Source organism: Rhamphochromis sp. 'chilingali' (assembly GCF_963969265.1).
Source record: "Rhamphochromis sp. 'chilingali' genome assembly, chromosome: 12".
NCBI classification, from domain to species: Eukaryota; Metazoa; Chordata; class Actinopteri; order Cichliformes; family Cichlidae; genus Rhamphochromis; species Rhamphochromis sp. 'chilingali'.
The window spans coordinates 32,030,927-32,046,382 of record NC_137939.1 but is presented as its reverse complement, the minus strand read 5'-3'; the positions used below and the strand labels follow the sequence as shown (position 1 = coordinate 32,046,382).

The window sequence follows — 15,456 nt, the reverse complement described above, 5'->3', positions numbered from 1 at the left end:
GACAGATTACAGACTGCAAAGAAAAGTTTCCTGTAAAGAAGTAAATACAGCAAAGGATTGAATGGTGCCCCTGTTCCATCTCCACCACTGAATTTGAACCAGATTCAAGCTTCGTATCTATGACAGAGACGCAATGTACTCCTGGTCGCATGGCAACTACAAAATATCCAATGGTTGCTGCAGCAGTTTGCGCATGCTCCAAAATGTCTTGCAAAACAACCCTGTTTACAAGTTGTTTATCAGATTATTCTTATATTTTATGATTGAATTTTTGATAGTCAAAAGCTATCTTTCAGAATTACTTGTAATCATAGTGTAATTCAATAAGTTGTATTTTTAGTACAAGTGTATATAAAACATTAATGTATGTATTTGTGTATAGATAAACTTCCCGTGTCAGCATTGCATCTTTAATAAGCAACACAAATCAGCCTTTTCCAGGTTTGCCATGTGCTTTTTATTTTTCTGTCATTTCATTCATAGTTTAATTCATTTTATTTGTTACACAAGACATTAGGCATTGTTCACATACTAGTGATCAAACAAGGACAGTAAGTTTTCTACTACTCAGTCTATTTCTTTTGTCAATTTCAAGGGATATTTGTCAATAGTGGTTTTCAAAGGCCATACTAAACAGTACAACCACACATGAGGCTTTTGTTTTCAATAAATAAAAAAGAGGATAGTATCTGATGCTGAGGAAGGGTGGGTGGGGGGCTTCAGATATATCTATGTTCAAGAAGTAAACAGTATTCCAGTTATCACCAGATAATGTGTTTCCAGGATGAAGAGCACACACAATGTTAAATGACGCACAGTGCGAACACACAGCTGTATCGATTTTGACTCCAGATCTATGACTGACTGCTGCTGTTGTCCCTCCATCAAAACCTGTTTCTTAGGAATGCTAAAAATCATTAAATCCTGATGCAACACTGGAATGATCACTAAATTAGGTAAACATAACACATGACACAGCAAATAAACAAACAAAAGAAATCGGTGTGCATAACGTTTTAAATCCATTTTATCATCAGAACGTAAACTATTAGCATAGCATATTCAGCATTTGACGTAAACCCTTCCACGATACGTCAGCGAAATTCAAATAAATAGAGCTCAAAGATAAGACACGTCAACACCCCAGACGCGATAACTTTGTTTAGAGTTGTCAAGGGGTTGGTCGCGGTGGATAAAGTGAAATGGAACCGCTTCAGTTTTCAGTAAAGTAAAATGGATCGTAGCATCTCGTGTTTGTTTTGATCCATAACGAGCCAAGCCACAGATCAATCTGACTGCGAGTGTGCACTGTAGAGATATGAGGAACTGTCTCAGGTGTACAATAACACCTCTGACTCGGTAGGAAACAGCATCCTCTCTATAGTGTTCAGCCAACTCTGCAGAGCAACATACACCACCAAACTTTTAATGTCAGCGAGCTTTGCCAATAACAGAATCACCAGTTTTGGCACAAGACTGGCCTCCCACTACATGTTAGTAAAAACAAAGCAGTCAATGTTTTGAATGGGTCCAAACATTTGAATTAGACCCAAAATGAAGGCTACAACCAAATAAAAGCATCTTGGTTCACTCTCATGGGGCGGCACTTGGAACTGTGGTTTCATACTTATGCTATGCTACAGTCTTTTGAAAATTTCTTGCTTTTCCCTCTATGTCACACTACAATTTTTTTCTGAGTTTTAATCCCAAGGGTAATGACTTATCTCAATGACAAACACAAGGGTTGAAACAACCAAGACACAATCTGGTGCTTCCACTGAGAGCCGAAATTTCAGTCTTCACTCTCTTCCCCCGCAAGTGAAACTTCGCCAAGACAACAATCTCCTCACATACATTCTTATCCTTCACCATTTCAAAAATCTTCCAGATCTCTTCACAGAAACCCTCACCTAACACAAGACAAATCCTCACCATGCCTTTTTGCCCCAATGTTCCCTTTTTCTTGTAAATGTTCAACTCGAAGACCACGGTTTCATCCTCTGCTCTGTAAACTTCATAACTTCAGCCAGTGAAATGTGCACCAAGCATATAGAAATAAAACTCTTCAATAATTTAAAATGTTAGAAAGTAAACTATTCAAATTCAAAAGTGACATCACACAACAGAGATAAACAAAGAAACTTTTTTTGTGTTTTTCTTTTTCAGGAGGGAAGGGTTGACAGTTAGTAGCCACTGATTAGCTTGCCTGCTAGCACAGGAAACACAACAGCATTGCAAAGTGAGCACTATCAGCTGACAGAACAGCCCATTTATATGTAACTTTTCATCACATTTTTTTGTTTTGTTTTTTTTCTGTTTTTGCCCGACCAACGGATTTTGCCAAATTGAGCGGCATCTATTGAAGAAACACAGGTAAAAGACCAAGTAAGAGAAAAGTGAAAGCAGGGTTGACAGGAGTGATGCGTGGAATGGTCCAGCCTTCATACCACAGTGTCATTTGAATCTATGTACAATACTACTGTGTGTAAAAGATGCATGCACGTCCACTGGAGGTGACCCTTCCAGAGGATTCTACACTAAGCCGTTACACATCTCTCATGTCAGAGCTATCTGTTGAGACCTCTCGGTGCCATCAACCTTCCATCGACCCAACCTCTGATATGAGGAGAACGATGTTACAGGAGGAATGAAATGCTTTGGAAATTGCCAACAACAAGTAATAAATTCACCTCTAATGATAATAGTTAAGACATGATTATACTGTAAATTCTACAATGGAATGAAAAACCATATCAACCCTGCTTTTCAGTGACAGAGAAAGGGAATGTGAGCATTTGAAAAGCGTGTATGTGTGTGTCTGTGAGCATTTATGTGTCTGAATGCGTGCCAAGAGAGGGCGAGAGAGAGCGACGCGAGGAGGTGGAGGCAAACGGCTGAAGACGGGCTCAGAGGCTCAGACGCACACCCTCTCCACCACTCTCACATTTTACCCATTTTGCTTTTAAAGCACTGTTTAGGCAGCCCCGGCCCTCTACTGAAAGCCCCGTTGCCTCCAGTTTTGCATCCACCTCCTTTCCCAGCCTTGCCCTCTCTCAGAAGCCCCCCTCTCTAGCTCACTGCTCATCCTCCCCAAACACATCGTTCTGTTTGCGTTTCATGTTTTCAAAGTCAAAGTCGCTCCCGGTCGTACGTTTGTAGATGTCCTTGATGTCATTGCAAGTGGTCTCGAAGTGAGTGGTGGCATCGTAGGACCTTGATGCGAAGATCTGAGGAAAGAGTTCAATAACAAGAGTTAGATTTTACAGCATTACTAGCAGGTCTGTGAGGCTGCAGTGCTCATTTCCAGCTTCACATTTTTATTCAAAAATATACAAAAGTAGCTTTGCATGATCCTTATTTATTGTCATACCAGGCCTCTGTGCACCTGCACAGTTTATCTGTTTGAAACAAGCAGATCTATCTCCCATCTCCTAACAAAGCTTTGTAAATGACTGAAAACAGAGGGTTTAAACACAACACAGCTCTGTGTCTAATATGAACATATTAGGGATATCCACTCATAGTAACATTATACAGAGGCAAGAGGGGAAAAAAACTCTGAATCTGATTGTTTAGAGCAGTCTGATGCTTGCAGCTAAAATTTCAAGCTGGCACCTAAACGCCTCACATGCACATACAAGCTGGCTTCAAAAGTGAGTCAATCCCCACAGCCTCCTATTCTAACATTTTAGAGCAGAAACAAATCTGGGCTTTATTTAAGGTCTTTTGGGCTATTTTAAAAACAATTAACTGTCAAATATCTTGCATTTAACTGTATTAAAAGCGCTATGCATTTGGTGAGTGAATTCTATCATTCTGTATGGAACTTAGCACTAATTAGCAGGTGTCTGCATCTATTTTATGTACTCATAGTTTATGGGTGCCTCTTGCTAACCAAACTTGTTAACCCAAGTTTGGTTAGCAACCCATTTATGGGTCCAAAATAACCAAGCGGGCCAGCTGTTGCCCATAAAATTGAAGCTTCCAAAAAGGAGATCACGATACAAGTGACATCACTAGATCATCACTACAGCCATCTTCTATGGACAGTCTATGATAGAATGATAATTACCTATCTAGTACAACATTTCTTTGCAACAAACTGGTCAACTGACCCTTCAACTCAGCCGTATTAGTTGTGGCAGCATATTAATTTGTTATATTGTAAAATACAATATTTTTTCTGGATGTTACCCTTGGAAAAAATGTCTCACCTGGCTCTCAGTACCATCATCTGTGGGCTCATAAAGGTCGCTAATAGCCACAAACCTGTGGGGAAAAAAATGTGATTTATCCCAGTTATATATGCACCCCCCCCACCCCCCACCCCCCTCATGTAACTAAAAACATACATGAATTTGAATAAGCAAGAAGCAAAATGTGGGACTCACTTTTGGTCGATGGGCTCCAGCAGCTCCAGAGCTGGCTCAATTTCATTCTCAGGTTCACTGGTTTCCACTGTGGTGCTGACAATAGCGATGTACTTCCCCTGGGCCGCCACGTTGTGAGCATAGGAGATCATGCACACATAGATGTCTAAAGAACAGACAAAGGAGTTAACAGGAAGAGATGGTTAAATCAAGAGTTAACTTCAAGCTGGATTAATTGACGTTTTTGTCCACTTGGAGGCAGCAGGAACGAGCTGTATACACACTGACACGTTATCGTCCCAGTTGAGTAAACAGTTGCCTGTTTATATAAGCATTCATCTGGAGTCATGTTTCTAGCCACCTGCTGTGTGTCTCATATCTCATTTCCTTTAGCTTTGCTTTTGTTTCCATAACTTTTTAACAAAAAAAAAAATCTCAGGGTTGCTCCAGTATATGCACAAGTTACTTTTTTAAATTGTCTTTCTTCTTCTTGTTGTCAAGCAAGTTGTCTATAGTGCTTATTTTCCTTCCTTCTTTTATTTTTTCCAACTTTACTGTTTAAATCAGGTGAGTAACAGTGATAGTAAATCAAAACAGTACAACTGAAACTATTAGCAGAAAGGTGCTAAAAGGCACCATGGAGCTAAGGGCAACTGCAGAGCTCATCACTTCTAGTTTGTCACATTTAACATGGAGTCTGATGTTTATTGATTAGGGATGTTAAAAATAATCTAAATTTAATCTGTAGGGGACTAAATCTGCACCATTTCTTTGAAGAATAAAAAGCAGAAATATTGAATATAGAAAATATTGCTCACCTGAGTTGCGATTAACCTGATTCTGAGGAATGATGATCTGACAGGAGTTGGCATCATTAGTGTTTTTGATGGGATGGCTGAGGATGCAGATCACACGGATCACCTGACCCGCTTTACGGACACGGTCTGGGATGTAACTAGGGTCGCAAATGAGCTGCTTACAACGAGCCACCTGCAGTGGGAACGAGACAGTAATGATGTGAGTCTGCTTGCTAAGTGTATTTGGCTGAATAAACCTTAGGCGTAACCACTTTAAAATTTGTAATGATACTGTTAAACTTGTGTAGCTGTGGACAATAAGGCAGAATCTGCTTTACCTCGCCCTCAGACTTTACTCCAATCACTTTACCACCTTCCATCACAATCTCATCCACAGGTTTGTTCAGCATGTAGGTTCCTCCATAGATTGCACTCAACCTAAGATTACAAACGCGTATGATCCGTTAACTCGAGGAGTGGTTTTGATAGTTATGACAGACTCCATCATATATATCAGAAGTTTAATTTAAGTTAAAATACCTGGCAAAGCCCTGTGGCAGTTCTCCCAGACCATAGAGGGGGTAGAGATAAGGGCTCTTGCCATACCGTGCCAGTGATTCACTGTAGAGTTTGATACGGTTGATCGTCTCCAAACAAGGAACATCAAGATAGCTGAAGTGGAGCAAAAGCAATGTGAGAACCCCATTGGTATCTGTTTAAGCACATAATAACAATAAACCCTTGGTATTCCCCGATAAGAACATCTGTGACTCATATTTGAAAGCATGCAACTGTGACATTAAGCAGAAATAAACAATTAAACGGTTGATGATGGGTGATGTTGTTCTTACTCATCTGTCCTGTAGAGGGCCAGGGCGTGGCCAGTGAAGTCAATGACATCCTGACCGAGGTCAAACTTCTTGTAAACGTCCCTCATCGTTGTGGTTTTAGGGTCCACGCCCTCAAAGGTCTTGGGGTCATTCTCATCAAAATTGGCCACAAAGACTAAAAACTTTCGAAACCTCCTCTTTTCAAACATTCCCATCAGATCTGTGAATTCAAACCGAGGTTTCAGCACTCTACTGTCGACATCATCGCGTGCAAAACGTAATGAGACAACATTCAGGTGACTTACTTGAAGCTAGTGCCTCAGTCTCAGTTGATGGCACCTTGTAGATCTTTCCTCCTTTGTAGACAAAGCTGCCTTCCACTACTTTAAAGTCCAGATACCGTGTCACTTCTGTGTATAGCAGCATCTTTACAAGCTGACCTGCAATCAGGGAGGCAAATACACGCAACATCTTACAGGCTCTGTGTTAAATCCACACTACATATACAACATAACCACAAATCCCTTGAAAGCCTACAACATAACATGCTGTAACATGACGCGCACCTCACAGGAAATATAACTATATGTCACGTTAACAAATCCCACAGCTATTGTATTTCGCCTGCTTAGTCTGGTCGATTCCTCCTATGCATTTCCAGCTACTTTTTTACCCTAGTTTTTGAATGGATCACTAAGAGGACAACAGCCACCGTCTTAATGTAAGAACTCAGAAATGTCATCAGATTCCTGGTGGGGGATTTTGAAAATTACTAGAATAAATATGAGGAAATGCACAAAAAAGTGGAAAAACTTCATGGACAAATATGATGGCCTCTGAAAAAATACTGATTGGAACAAAGATTAAAGGCCAGGAGAGAAAAAAGTCCCAGCATTTTATTTGTTCCTGTCACGAATGGCACTGCTTATAAAACACCAGGACATGGTAAAACACCACCCACAAGCATTAATGCTGGCAAAGGTGTTGGCCACTTAAATAGGTTACATTGCCAGGTCTCCAGAGTCACCTAAACAAGCAGTTAGTGTGTGACCAACCTTGAAGAATTAAAGCATTTTGCAGTCACAGTATTAAGCTCCAGAATTACCCTGTTGAATAGTCTGAAAAGCCCTTTGGCTCTTGTGTACTTATCACGTGCTAACTTTTATGGCATTTCTTTATATAATTAGCAACAGGATTCTAACCGTTGGCCATGAGAAACTTGGGTATGAGGTCAACGTTCCAGTCACGTCCTCTGCCCATTGACTCAGGTGGGGTATCTGGCAGACTGAAGCGCTTGTACAGCTGTGGAAAAGGAAAGGAAAGCCTGTGAGGCCCATCGAATCTGAGGCTTTACAGATAATAAAGCAGTTAGCAAATGAAGACAGTAAAAGGGTGACAGATGGGACTTGAAGTAAAATGAGATATACTGAGAAACATTAAAAGTTTATTGATTGGTTTTATAGATCCCAGAAGTCCTTACCTCCTCCAGGGGGGTAATGGAAGAGCTCTCCCCACCGTAGTAGGGGTTTCGGTCCATGTGCAGAACCTTCTTGCCATTCACGGACATGATCCCAGACAGAATGCATTCCTGCACGAAAACGGATTTATTTATCCAACACATCAATCACATCAATAACTCTTAGGTATAAAACAGCCCTATAATAAATCCTTCTCCTGTCAAGGCTCCAGTGTTTTAGAGATGTGTTGAATCATTCATTGAGGGGTGTAGTTTAAGTTGTCAAGATGAGAAATGTTTCTAGTATTTTGGTCTAGACCTTAGCATATCATTAGAGATAGGCACGCTGCTTAGTTTAGACACTGAATGTAAATGGAAGTAAGGAGGTTCTGACAGAAGGATGTGGGGGACAGTGGAAAAGATGTACGCATGCGTGATTGCATCGTCTTAACAACGTAGCTACGATAATAATAATACTAATACTAATAATAATAATAACAATAATGTAATTAAAAATGTATTACATAAAAAATAAAAATTGTGTGGATATGCATCGTTGTATTTGATTCCATTTATAAAACTACCAGAATATCCGCTTCCGTGTCTGCAAAGAGCTGGGAGAATAGCACAGAAAGCGCACTTCTGCCGCAGAGGGTGTGATGAGTGAAAGGAAAGTGCGGCGATAGTGGCAGCAGTGAAAAGCTCTGTCATTTAATAAACCGGAGCTCAGGCCTGCGCCAACCTCAGGATGGAGGCCTGCCTATGCAAAGAGGACCATGACACACTGTAGGGTTACGCCTAAAAGATGCTGCTGGGTGTAACACAACACTGCGCCGGCTGTGACTCTGGAAAGCAAACAACTCCCGGTCGAGGAACTATTTTCTTCTCGTCGTGTACAAGCAGATCAGCTGGTGCGGTTTATTTCCAAAGAGCATCTCTTGTGATAAATTTCTAATGTGACACGCACGCCGGGAAGCAAGGGGCTTCCACTCTTTGGCTAGGATAGAGGATATCGGGCCACTGATCTGGCTAAAACCATCTTTTGGGAAGCTGACAGAATCAATTCGGTGTATTTCTGTGCAGACAAAACGAAGCTTGACTACTCACTGTGAGTCCGGTGCCCAAAACGATCACATCATATTCCTCATCCATGTTGTCTCACCGCCTCTCCCGTCTCGCCCTCTTTTTGCCTTGAGAAATGAAGGGTATTGAAAGCAAATAAAATTGGTTAGTCCACAAACCGGGTAACTGTCTCTCACTGTCTCTGCACAGGTCCTTTAAATTGCTCTTCAAAGTAAAATATTATTTATTAATCATTGGGTATAAATGGCCAATGGAATACACAGTCCACACTGTCACCGGCGAGGACGACCAAAGATGGCCCTGATCGTGGAGCAGTCTAGAATAATGTCACTGCGCGTCGGCAAATAGTGCGCATCCTCCTTCCCTATTTCCCATCCTTCCACACAATGGACTCAAGCTGCAAAGCGAGAGACGCCGCTTTGAGCCGGCTTTGGCGATTGTTTATTTTGCACACGGGCTGTGCTGTTGTGGAGTTTGGCTTTTGTTTTTGGCCATTTTGAAACCACAATGTTTGTGTTCTCTAATTTCTTATTCTATCTTTCCTTCCCAGTTGTAGGCGCAGCGTTGCGTGGATGAAGGCAGCGATATCCTTCCGCTGCTACAGCTGTGTGGATGGGAGTTGCTTTCACTGACTGAACGCACGCACTAGGCCTTTACAGCAGGGGTGTTTCCAAGCTTTTCTTCTTTCTTTCTTTCTTTTTAACGGGGTGGTACAGGGGTGTGGGGTGGGGGACCAGGAGTATGGCAGGGGGTCGTAATGTTTGATCGGATTTAAATATTATTAAAGAAAAGTGTCTTTTCTGCAGCCCTGTCTCCCAATAAAGACGGTGTTACAAGAAAAGCAGTGCTGCAAAAGATTTGGATAACCTTTCTGCAAAGTGGCTAAACAAGCATTTAGGCCTCTTTTTTAAGTAAATGTCACATTCCTATTTAAGTAGTCTGTTTTGGCTGTGAAACGCTACCTACAGTCCCAAGTAGCTAAAGTAAAAGTATTTGTTATACAGAGTTAATTATGCAGTCATGATCACTGAATGATTAATATATTGTCCTTTTTATGTTACCGTGATGCTGAGGTTTATATATGCCTTACATTTGATAATATCACATAGGAGTTCAGCAGTAAGATGTTAGCATAATTATGCTTTTTGGGACAGGTAAAATGATAAGTAACTACAGCATTAACATAACTGTTATTAGGCTACTGTTTATTTAATTATTAGTAATTATTCATCTCAGGCTCACTTCCACAATGACTCTTTTGTCCTGGCTTTCTCCCATCACCCCAACCCATTGCAGCACACAGCTGCCCCTCTCTGAGCCTGGTTCTCTTGGAGATTTCTTCCTGTTTAAAGGGAGTTTTTCCTTCCCATTGACACCAAGTGTTTGCTCATAGAGGGTTGTTGGATTGTTGTTGTTGTTTTTTTTGTTTTTTTTTGAGGAGTGGCTTTTCAATTAAATAAATGTTTAGACTGATTTATTTATCTATTTATTATTTACTTAATTACTTATATGTAATTGTTAGGACATGAAACAAAGAGGGAATTTAACACTTTAACTCTTAAACGCTTAAGAGTATCTTGGATAATTAGTCTACGCCCTAAATGAAAGTGTGAAAAAAAGAAAATATGAATATAAATGAAGTAATAATGGAAGACTGCCGTATTTGTTTAAACGCACACACATGCACACACAAACACACGCACACCATACTTTAAAGAATCAATTGTTCTGCTAAGCAATGTGGTCAGCTGGTGGTACTGTAGCGGTTTCTCTCCTGGAAATGCTCAACTGAGAGCAAAGCTGTAGTGTGTCATTGGTGTCAGCAGCTGCTGCGGGCTGTTCGGGCTGAATGAAACAAGCAGGAAGTCATCTCTTCAGCACATGACTGTCAGGTGGTGTGGGTCACGTGAGCATAGAGTTACGGAAAAGTCTAAACGAAAATGGCAGGTTCGAGGAGCTCCACTCGGTTAATGGGTCTTTATATTCTACTTTTCGCCCCTTTTTTCGCCTTGGGGAGCGCCACGTCTCAAGTGCCTTTTCTTATGTGGTCCAGTGAACGGTAATATTTAGTTTTTCTTACTTATTCATTCAGCAAAACTCACTTTAACTACCGGCAAAGTTATCTTGTATGCTAACTCGAATGCTAACTCTTCTAGCTACTTTGCTGCCCAACCTATTCAAATTCAAATTTTATTTGTCACACACACACACAACCATACACAGTATGACATGGGGGTGAAATGCTTGTAGCTGTGCAATTCCCGACCATTAAATGACAGAAAAAGATTTATAGCATTTACAATTTACAGGTTACTACACAAATTTACAAATTAACTTAAATTTACAGCAAACCTAGCAAACACCAATCGTTTAAAGTCTAGATGCTAAATATATAGAGGAGTATTTACACATAAATTGTAGAGATTTGCTTGTGCGTTTTGTTACAATTTGTTCATAATGGCCATCCTTTTATTTCTTAATTTTGAAATAACCCATAGAAGTAACGAGTCTCCCTGATTTAACCCCTAACCTGACGCTCTTTAGCACTAGTAGATATGTTTATTCTGTTGTTGTTGATCTTCATCTGCAAAAAGCAAAGTAAGCTGTAACATCAAACACATTTACACTACAGACAGTGACTTTTGCTAGGGTACTGCACTTCCTTATGATGATGCACACAGGAGTTTAAAATGTGGAAGTATACTACTGTATGAGGTGGTGTGTTAAGCAGGAGGACAAAGCAAGGTTGATATACCAAAATAGTTTTCTTTGATGATAGGATGAATATCCGATTTGTTATTTTTATTTTTGTTGTTGTTATTTAGACATTTCTTATATATGTGCCAGCTTTACAGGAAACACAGGTTTGTTTGGGCCTACTCAAAGGATTCATTTGATTGACTAATGGGTCTCTTTTAAAAATGAAGTACATAAAGCCATAATAAAAGCCGCTGGGATTTTCAGCATTTTCAAAAAATGTGTCAGTGCAACTGAACCACTTAATATCACAATTCATCTTTATTTATTTTTTTTCTTTATGTTTAGCTTGCCACCACTGGCCTCACCTACAGCTGGTCATATAGCATCTTATGAGCAGCTGAGTGCCTACCTCACCTCTGCCTTCAGCTCTGGCTCCCACACCGTGCTGCTGTTCTTGCAGGACAAGGTCAGTACCTGACACATAAACTAGATTCTGGCCCTGTAATGAATATGTTTATGTCACTAAATTGTTCACCATTTGTTGATTTGAAAGCTAGTCATTTTATATGCAAGTTGTGCAAAATGGGGTAGTTGTACTGCATTCCCATGTGACACTGCAACAGTGTGGTGTGACAGTGAGTTTTGGCATCACTTCCCATTTCTCTGTTCCTCTGTGATACATTGGGTCTTTTTTGTGGTGGTGGTGAACACTCAGTGTTGTGACTGAGCCATATATTTATATTTTCCCATGTGATATTTTTAATCGTGACTGTAATCGTGAATGAAATTGTCATTGTAAATCCTCTATGACTTTTAATCAACTACACAAGCACAAACAAGATATTCCTTTAGATGTAGCTTGCGTGAAAAGTATGAACGTGACAATGATTTCATTCCAGTTTGTTGTCAATTGAGGTATCGTGGAGCCGCCAGTTCACTCATATTTTGGCACACTAGCATACTGTCATGCATACACACAACAAGTCACTCAAACAGACATTAAGATTTGAAATGTAGTTTTTCCTAGTATTACTGAAACAAAGAAAATGAAAGAAGTAGCAGATAATAATTGTCCAAATTAATGTAATTTGTACAGGCTGTATTTTTTTTTAAGAATGATAAATACAAACTGAGCCATTAAAAAAGAATTCCGTTAAAATAATGTCTGATTATGAATGGCATTCAGTCAATTTAGCTGCTAAATTAATTGCTCGTGAGTTAATGGGACTGGTAAATGTTTTAGTTATTAAAGTCTTCCTGAATTCAAGAATTATTTCCTTTTTTGTATTTAGTTAAGCAAAGATGACTTCACAGTCTTTGGTGGCGTATTTGGGAATAAGGAGGATAGTGCCTTTAAAAACATTGAGGTATGTTTTTATAAACTATATGTTAGTCCAAAATTAATATAGTTTTTTCCTAGACAAACAGACTGATAATTGTGCCCACTTGATCCTTTTCAGGATGCAATGCAGTCTTCTACCTCAAAAGTGACACTGCCTGCCTTGGAGTGGTCTGGTTCCTTTAACATGGCAGCTCTGCTGCAGGAGAAGCTCGGTGTTTCGCCTGTGCTCGTCGATGCAGACACTCTCTCACATCTGACTATCAAAACGTCTGTCAGCAACCTCCTGCTCATCAATCTTCCTTATTGTAGCAGGTGAGATTTTGTTTTGTTCAAAGTTATATTGAATAATCAGTTATCTGTTTTTAATTAATACTTAAAGTCTATTATTTTTAAATTGTTTTGTAGCTTACAGAAGTCATGCAAGGAAGTCCTACATGAGAATGGTATGTTTTTAAGTGCTGAGGATTAAAAACATTTATAACTGTATATGACATTTACAATTACAAACATGTATAATTGTAGTCAGCATTATATGTTATATTTTGATTTGTGTATAATTTGAATGCATTTTGCTGTCAACAGATGAAATTATTGGAAAAGTTCTGAGTTCAATGAAAGCAAAAAACATCCCATACACTGCAATATACACAGGATTCCAGCCATCACGAGTATGTTTTTAAAATTAGTCAAAACGTGCCACATTATAACACATTCTCAATGTTTGGGTATTTTTTGAGAATGAACAACATTTTGATAACTTTGCAGGTGATTTCAGAAACCCCGATTTCTGATCAGCCAGTGGGTCGGTCCTTGCTACAAGCAGATGGACCTGAAGTTAAGCCTCCCATCATGTTTAATGTATCTGGTGGTCCCTGCATAATGCTGTGGGCTCAAAATCTCACTGTCAGACTGAGTCCGAGCTCACCATGGATCGACCTTGCTCAGGATGTACCTTCCTTTGTTGGATCACTGTGTAATGGCAGTACCTCACGGTAAAGTGGCCTTTCATTATTTCCCAAAGCAATATCCAGCCTGTGATGAGTTTAGGTTTTTTTTTTTTTTTTGTTATTTAAAGAGAAATAATCAGTTGCATGTTTTATTTTTTTCTCATTTCAGGCTTGTGCTTAGTTACCAATCAGGCTTTAGATTAAGGTAAGGCAAAAAGTTGCTTATTAAAGATTCAATATTGTACCTTTTCAATTAGTTAATAACTCTAACATGTCCCCAGGATGTGCTTTTCAATTTTGTGCTCAATGTACCACAGCAATAGTATTTCTATGTATTTGTATTTACTGTTTAAATATCATGCTCTACACACCTGCTTTTCCAAACCGGTTCTTTCAGTGTGTGTGGCTTTAAATCTAGCTGAGCCGCTGCTGCTTCTGCCCACACCCTGTTTAAAAAGAAGTTTGTGAGTGACAGTGTGTACTAATGGGTGCAGCACAGTGCTGGCATGAATGAGGCGTTCTGTTGCTTTGCTTTCTCTAAGAGATCACTTTGTTCTACAATTGAAACACAAAATGACATTTACCTGACATTTAAAATCTTGGAGTCAACAGCTGGTCATTTGGTTCACTTTGTTTGTAGCTGATGCATTTTAGTTATTTTTATTTTGCACACATCTTGGAAGCAGTGAGCAGTGGGGGTTGTCACTATGGACATTTTAGCTCAAGGACTATTTTCTGTCTAGTTTCAACATAGAAACTTACACAACTAGGAGGACAAGCCTTTGTGCAAGTATTAAGCAATTTAATGTTTTTACAGCTTTCTTATCACACAACAGAGTTCATAAAATGATCATCTTGAGGCATTTTTATAAATAGGGTTGCTAAATTAATGTGGATTTATGTTTAAGTGATAAATGGGATCTTCCTGTTTAATTCTTAGTAAGAACGCATTTCAAAAAATGAAGTATTTTGTTGAAATTCCTGAAATCACGGCTTCCATTTGAAGACAGTTCTCTTTTTCAAAAACAAAGTTTTCTTGTTTTCTAAAAAGGCAAAAATAACTTTCTCAATCTCTGCAGTAGAGATATTATTTCCATGTAATGTAATATACTATATTTTTAATATCACTGCTAGCATCAGTTTATTTTAAAATCCTTCACGGATATGTAAGAGTTTAGAACAACTATTTTGGAAAGAATAGTTAAACAGTGATTGTGCTTTTTACACTGATACGCTTTCTGACCATCCTTCTCTTGCTGATCTCCAGTTTTTCAATGAGCAAGCGTTTCTATTCTGTCTCTGCACGAGAATGGTTCTCCCTGGATGCAGTTGAGCTGCAGTACGCTAACCTCAGTGCATCTTACATCGCGAGCCGTGACATCTATGCTCCCGCAGAGTATTCCTTTCATTGCCAGTCTGTCGCCAACTTCGGAGATATCCTGCTCCACACAAACACAACAGACACAAATTCATCTCAATGGAGGCTAAATTTTATCGACTTCCAGGTACAAATATAGTGCCGCATTTGCTAATTTTAAGGTCAAACACCAATGCATGAAGAGGTGTGTTGATGAAGGGTTTCTTAAATAATTGTTTTCTGTTTTTTATACAGATTCAGGGCTTTGGGTTGGCCAACAGCACAAACTTCTCCTACGCCAGTGACTGTGCAAGCTTCTTCACCCCAGCAATTTGGATGGGACTGGTGACTGTGCTCCTTACGCTGCTAATTTTAGTGTACGGTCTGCACATGATCATGCAGATTAACACCATGGATCGGTTCGATGACCCCAAAGGCCCATCAATTTCAGTGCCTCAGTCAGAGTAAATCACTTTTTTACTTAAAAAAAAAAAAAAAAAAAAAAAAAAGTAAGAACATCCACTCCTCAGTTTTTGAGTGCCCCTTTGTTGATCAAAGAAAGTATCCCTTTGCC

General features: G+C 39.5%; 2 protein-coding genes across 2 annotated transcripts; one reads left to right on the top strand and one right to left on the bottom strand.

The window, feature by feature from the left end:
* Window positions 1–436: 436 nt before the first annotated feature.
* On the bottom strand, window positions 437–8,873 carry gdi1 (GDP dissociation inhibitor 1). The gene is made up of 11 exons (XM_080899294.1): window positions 8,561–8,873; window positions 7,478–7,585; window positions 7,200–7,299; window positions 6,303–6,437; window positions 6,019–6,217; window positions 5,708–5,839; window positions 5,506–5,605; window positions 5,189–5,360; window positions 4,392–4,536; window positions 4,215–4,269; window positions 437–3,227 (listed from the first exon to the last, which is right to left on the bottom strand). The coding sequence occupies exons 1-11, from the start codon at window positions 8,603–8,605 to the stop codon at window positions 3,075–3,077; spliced, it is 1,344 nt and encodes a 447-aa protein (XP_080755420.1). The 5' UTR covers window positions 8,606–8,873; the 3' UTR covers window positions 437–3,074.
* Window positions 8,874–10,434: 1,561 nt separating this feature from the next.
* LOC308407382 (V-type proton ATPase subunit S1-like) lies at window positions 10,435–15,398 on the top strand. The gene is made up of 10 exons (XM_080898973.1): window positions 10,435–10,595; window positions 11,582–11,702; window positions 12,529–12,603; window positions 12,697–12,890; window positions 12,984–13,021; window positions 13,161–13,246; window positions 13,344–13,570; window positions 13,695–13,730; window positions 14,793–15,030; window positions 15,138–15,398. The coding sequence occupies exons 1-10, from the start codon at window positions 10,477–10,479 to the stop codon at window positions 15,348–15,350; spliced, it is 1,347 nt and encodes a 448-aa protein (XP_080755099.1). The 5' UTR covers window positions 10,435–10,476; the 3' UTR covers window positions 15,351–15,398.
* The last annotated feature ends 58 nt before the right edge of the window (window positions 15,399–15,456 follow it).

Bases quoted from the DNA above. Each gene is read 5' to 3' on its own strand.
- gdi1 (XM_080899294.1), bottom strand. From the start codon at position 8,605: ATGGATGAGGAATATGATGTGATCGTTTTGGGCACCGGACTCACA. The intron at 6,438-7,199 runs GTTAGAATCCTG...CCCTGATTGCAG, and splicing joins CAAGTTTCTCATGGCCAACG to GTCAGCTTGTAAAGATGCTG. The intron at 5,606-5,707 runs GTATTTTAACTT...TTGTAATCTTAG, and splicing joins CTGCCACAGGGCTTTGCCAG to GTTGAGTGCAATCTATGGAG.
- LOC308407382 (XM_080898973.1), top strand. From the start codon at position 10,477: ATGGCAGGTTCGAGGAGCTCCACTCGGTTAATGGGTCTTTATATTCTA. The intron at 12,604-12,696 runs GTATGTTTTTAT...GATCCTTTTCAG, and splicing joins GTGCCTTTAAAAACATTGAG to GATGCAATGCAGTCTTCTAC. The intron at 13,571-13,694 runs GTAAAGTGGCCT...TTCTCATTTCAG, and splicing joins TGTAATGGCAGTACCTCACG to GCTTGTGCTTAGTTACCAAT.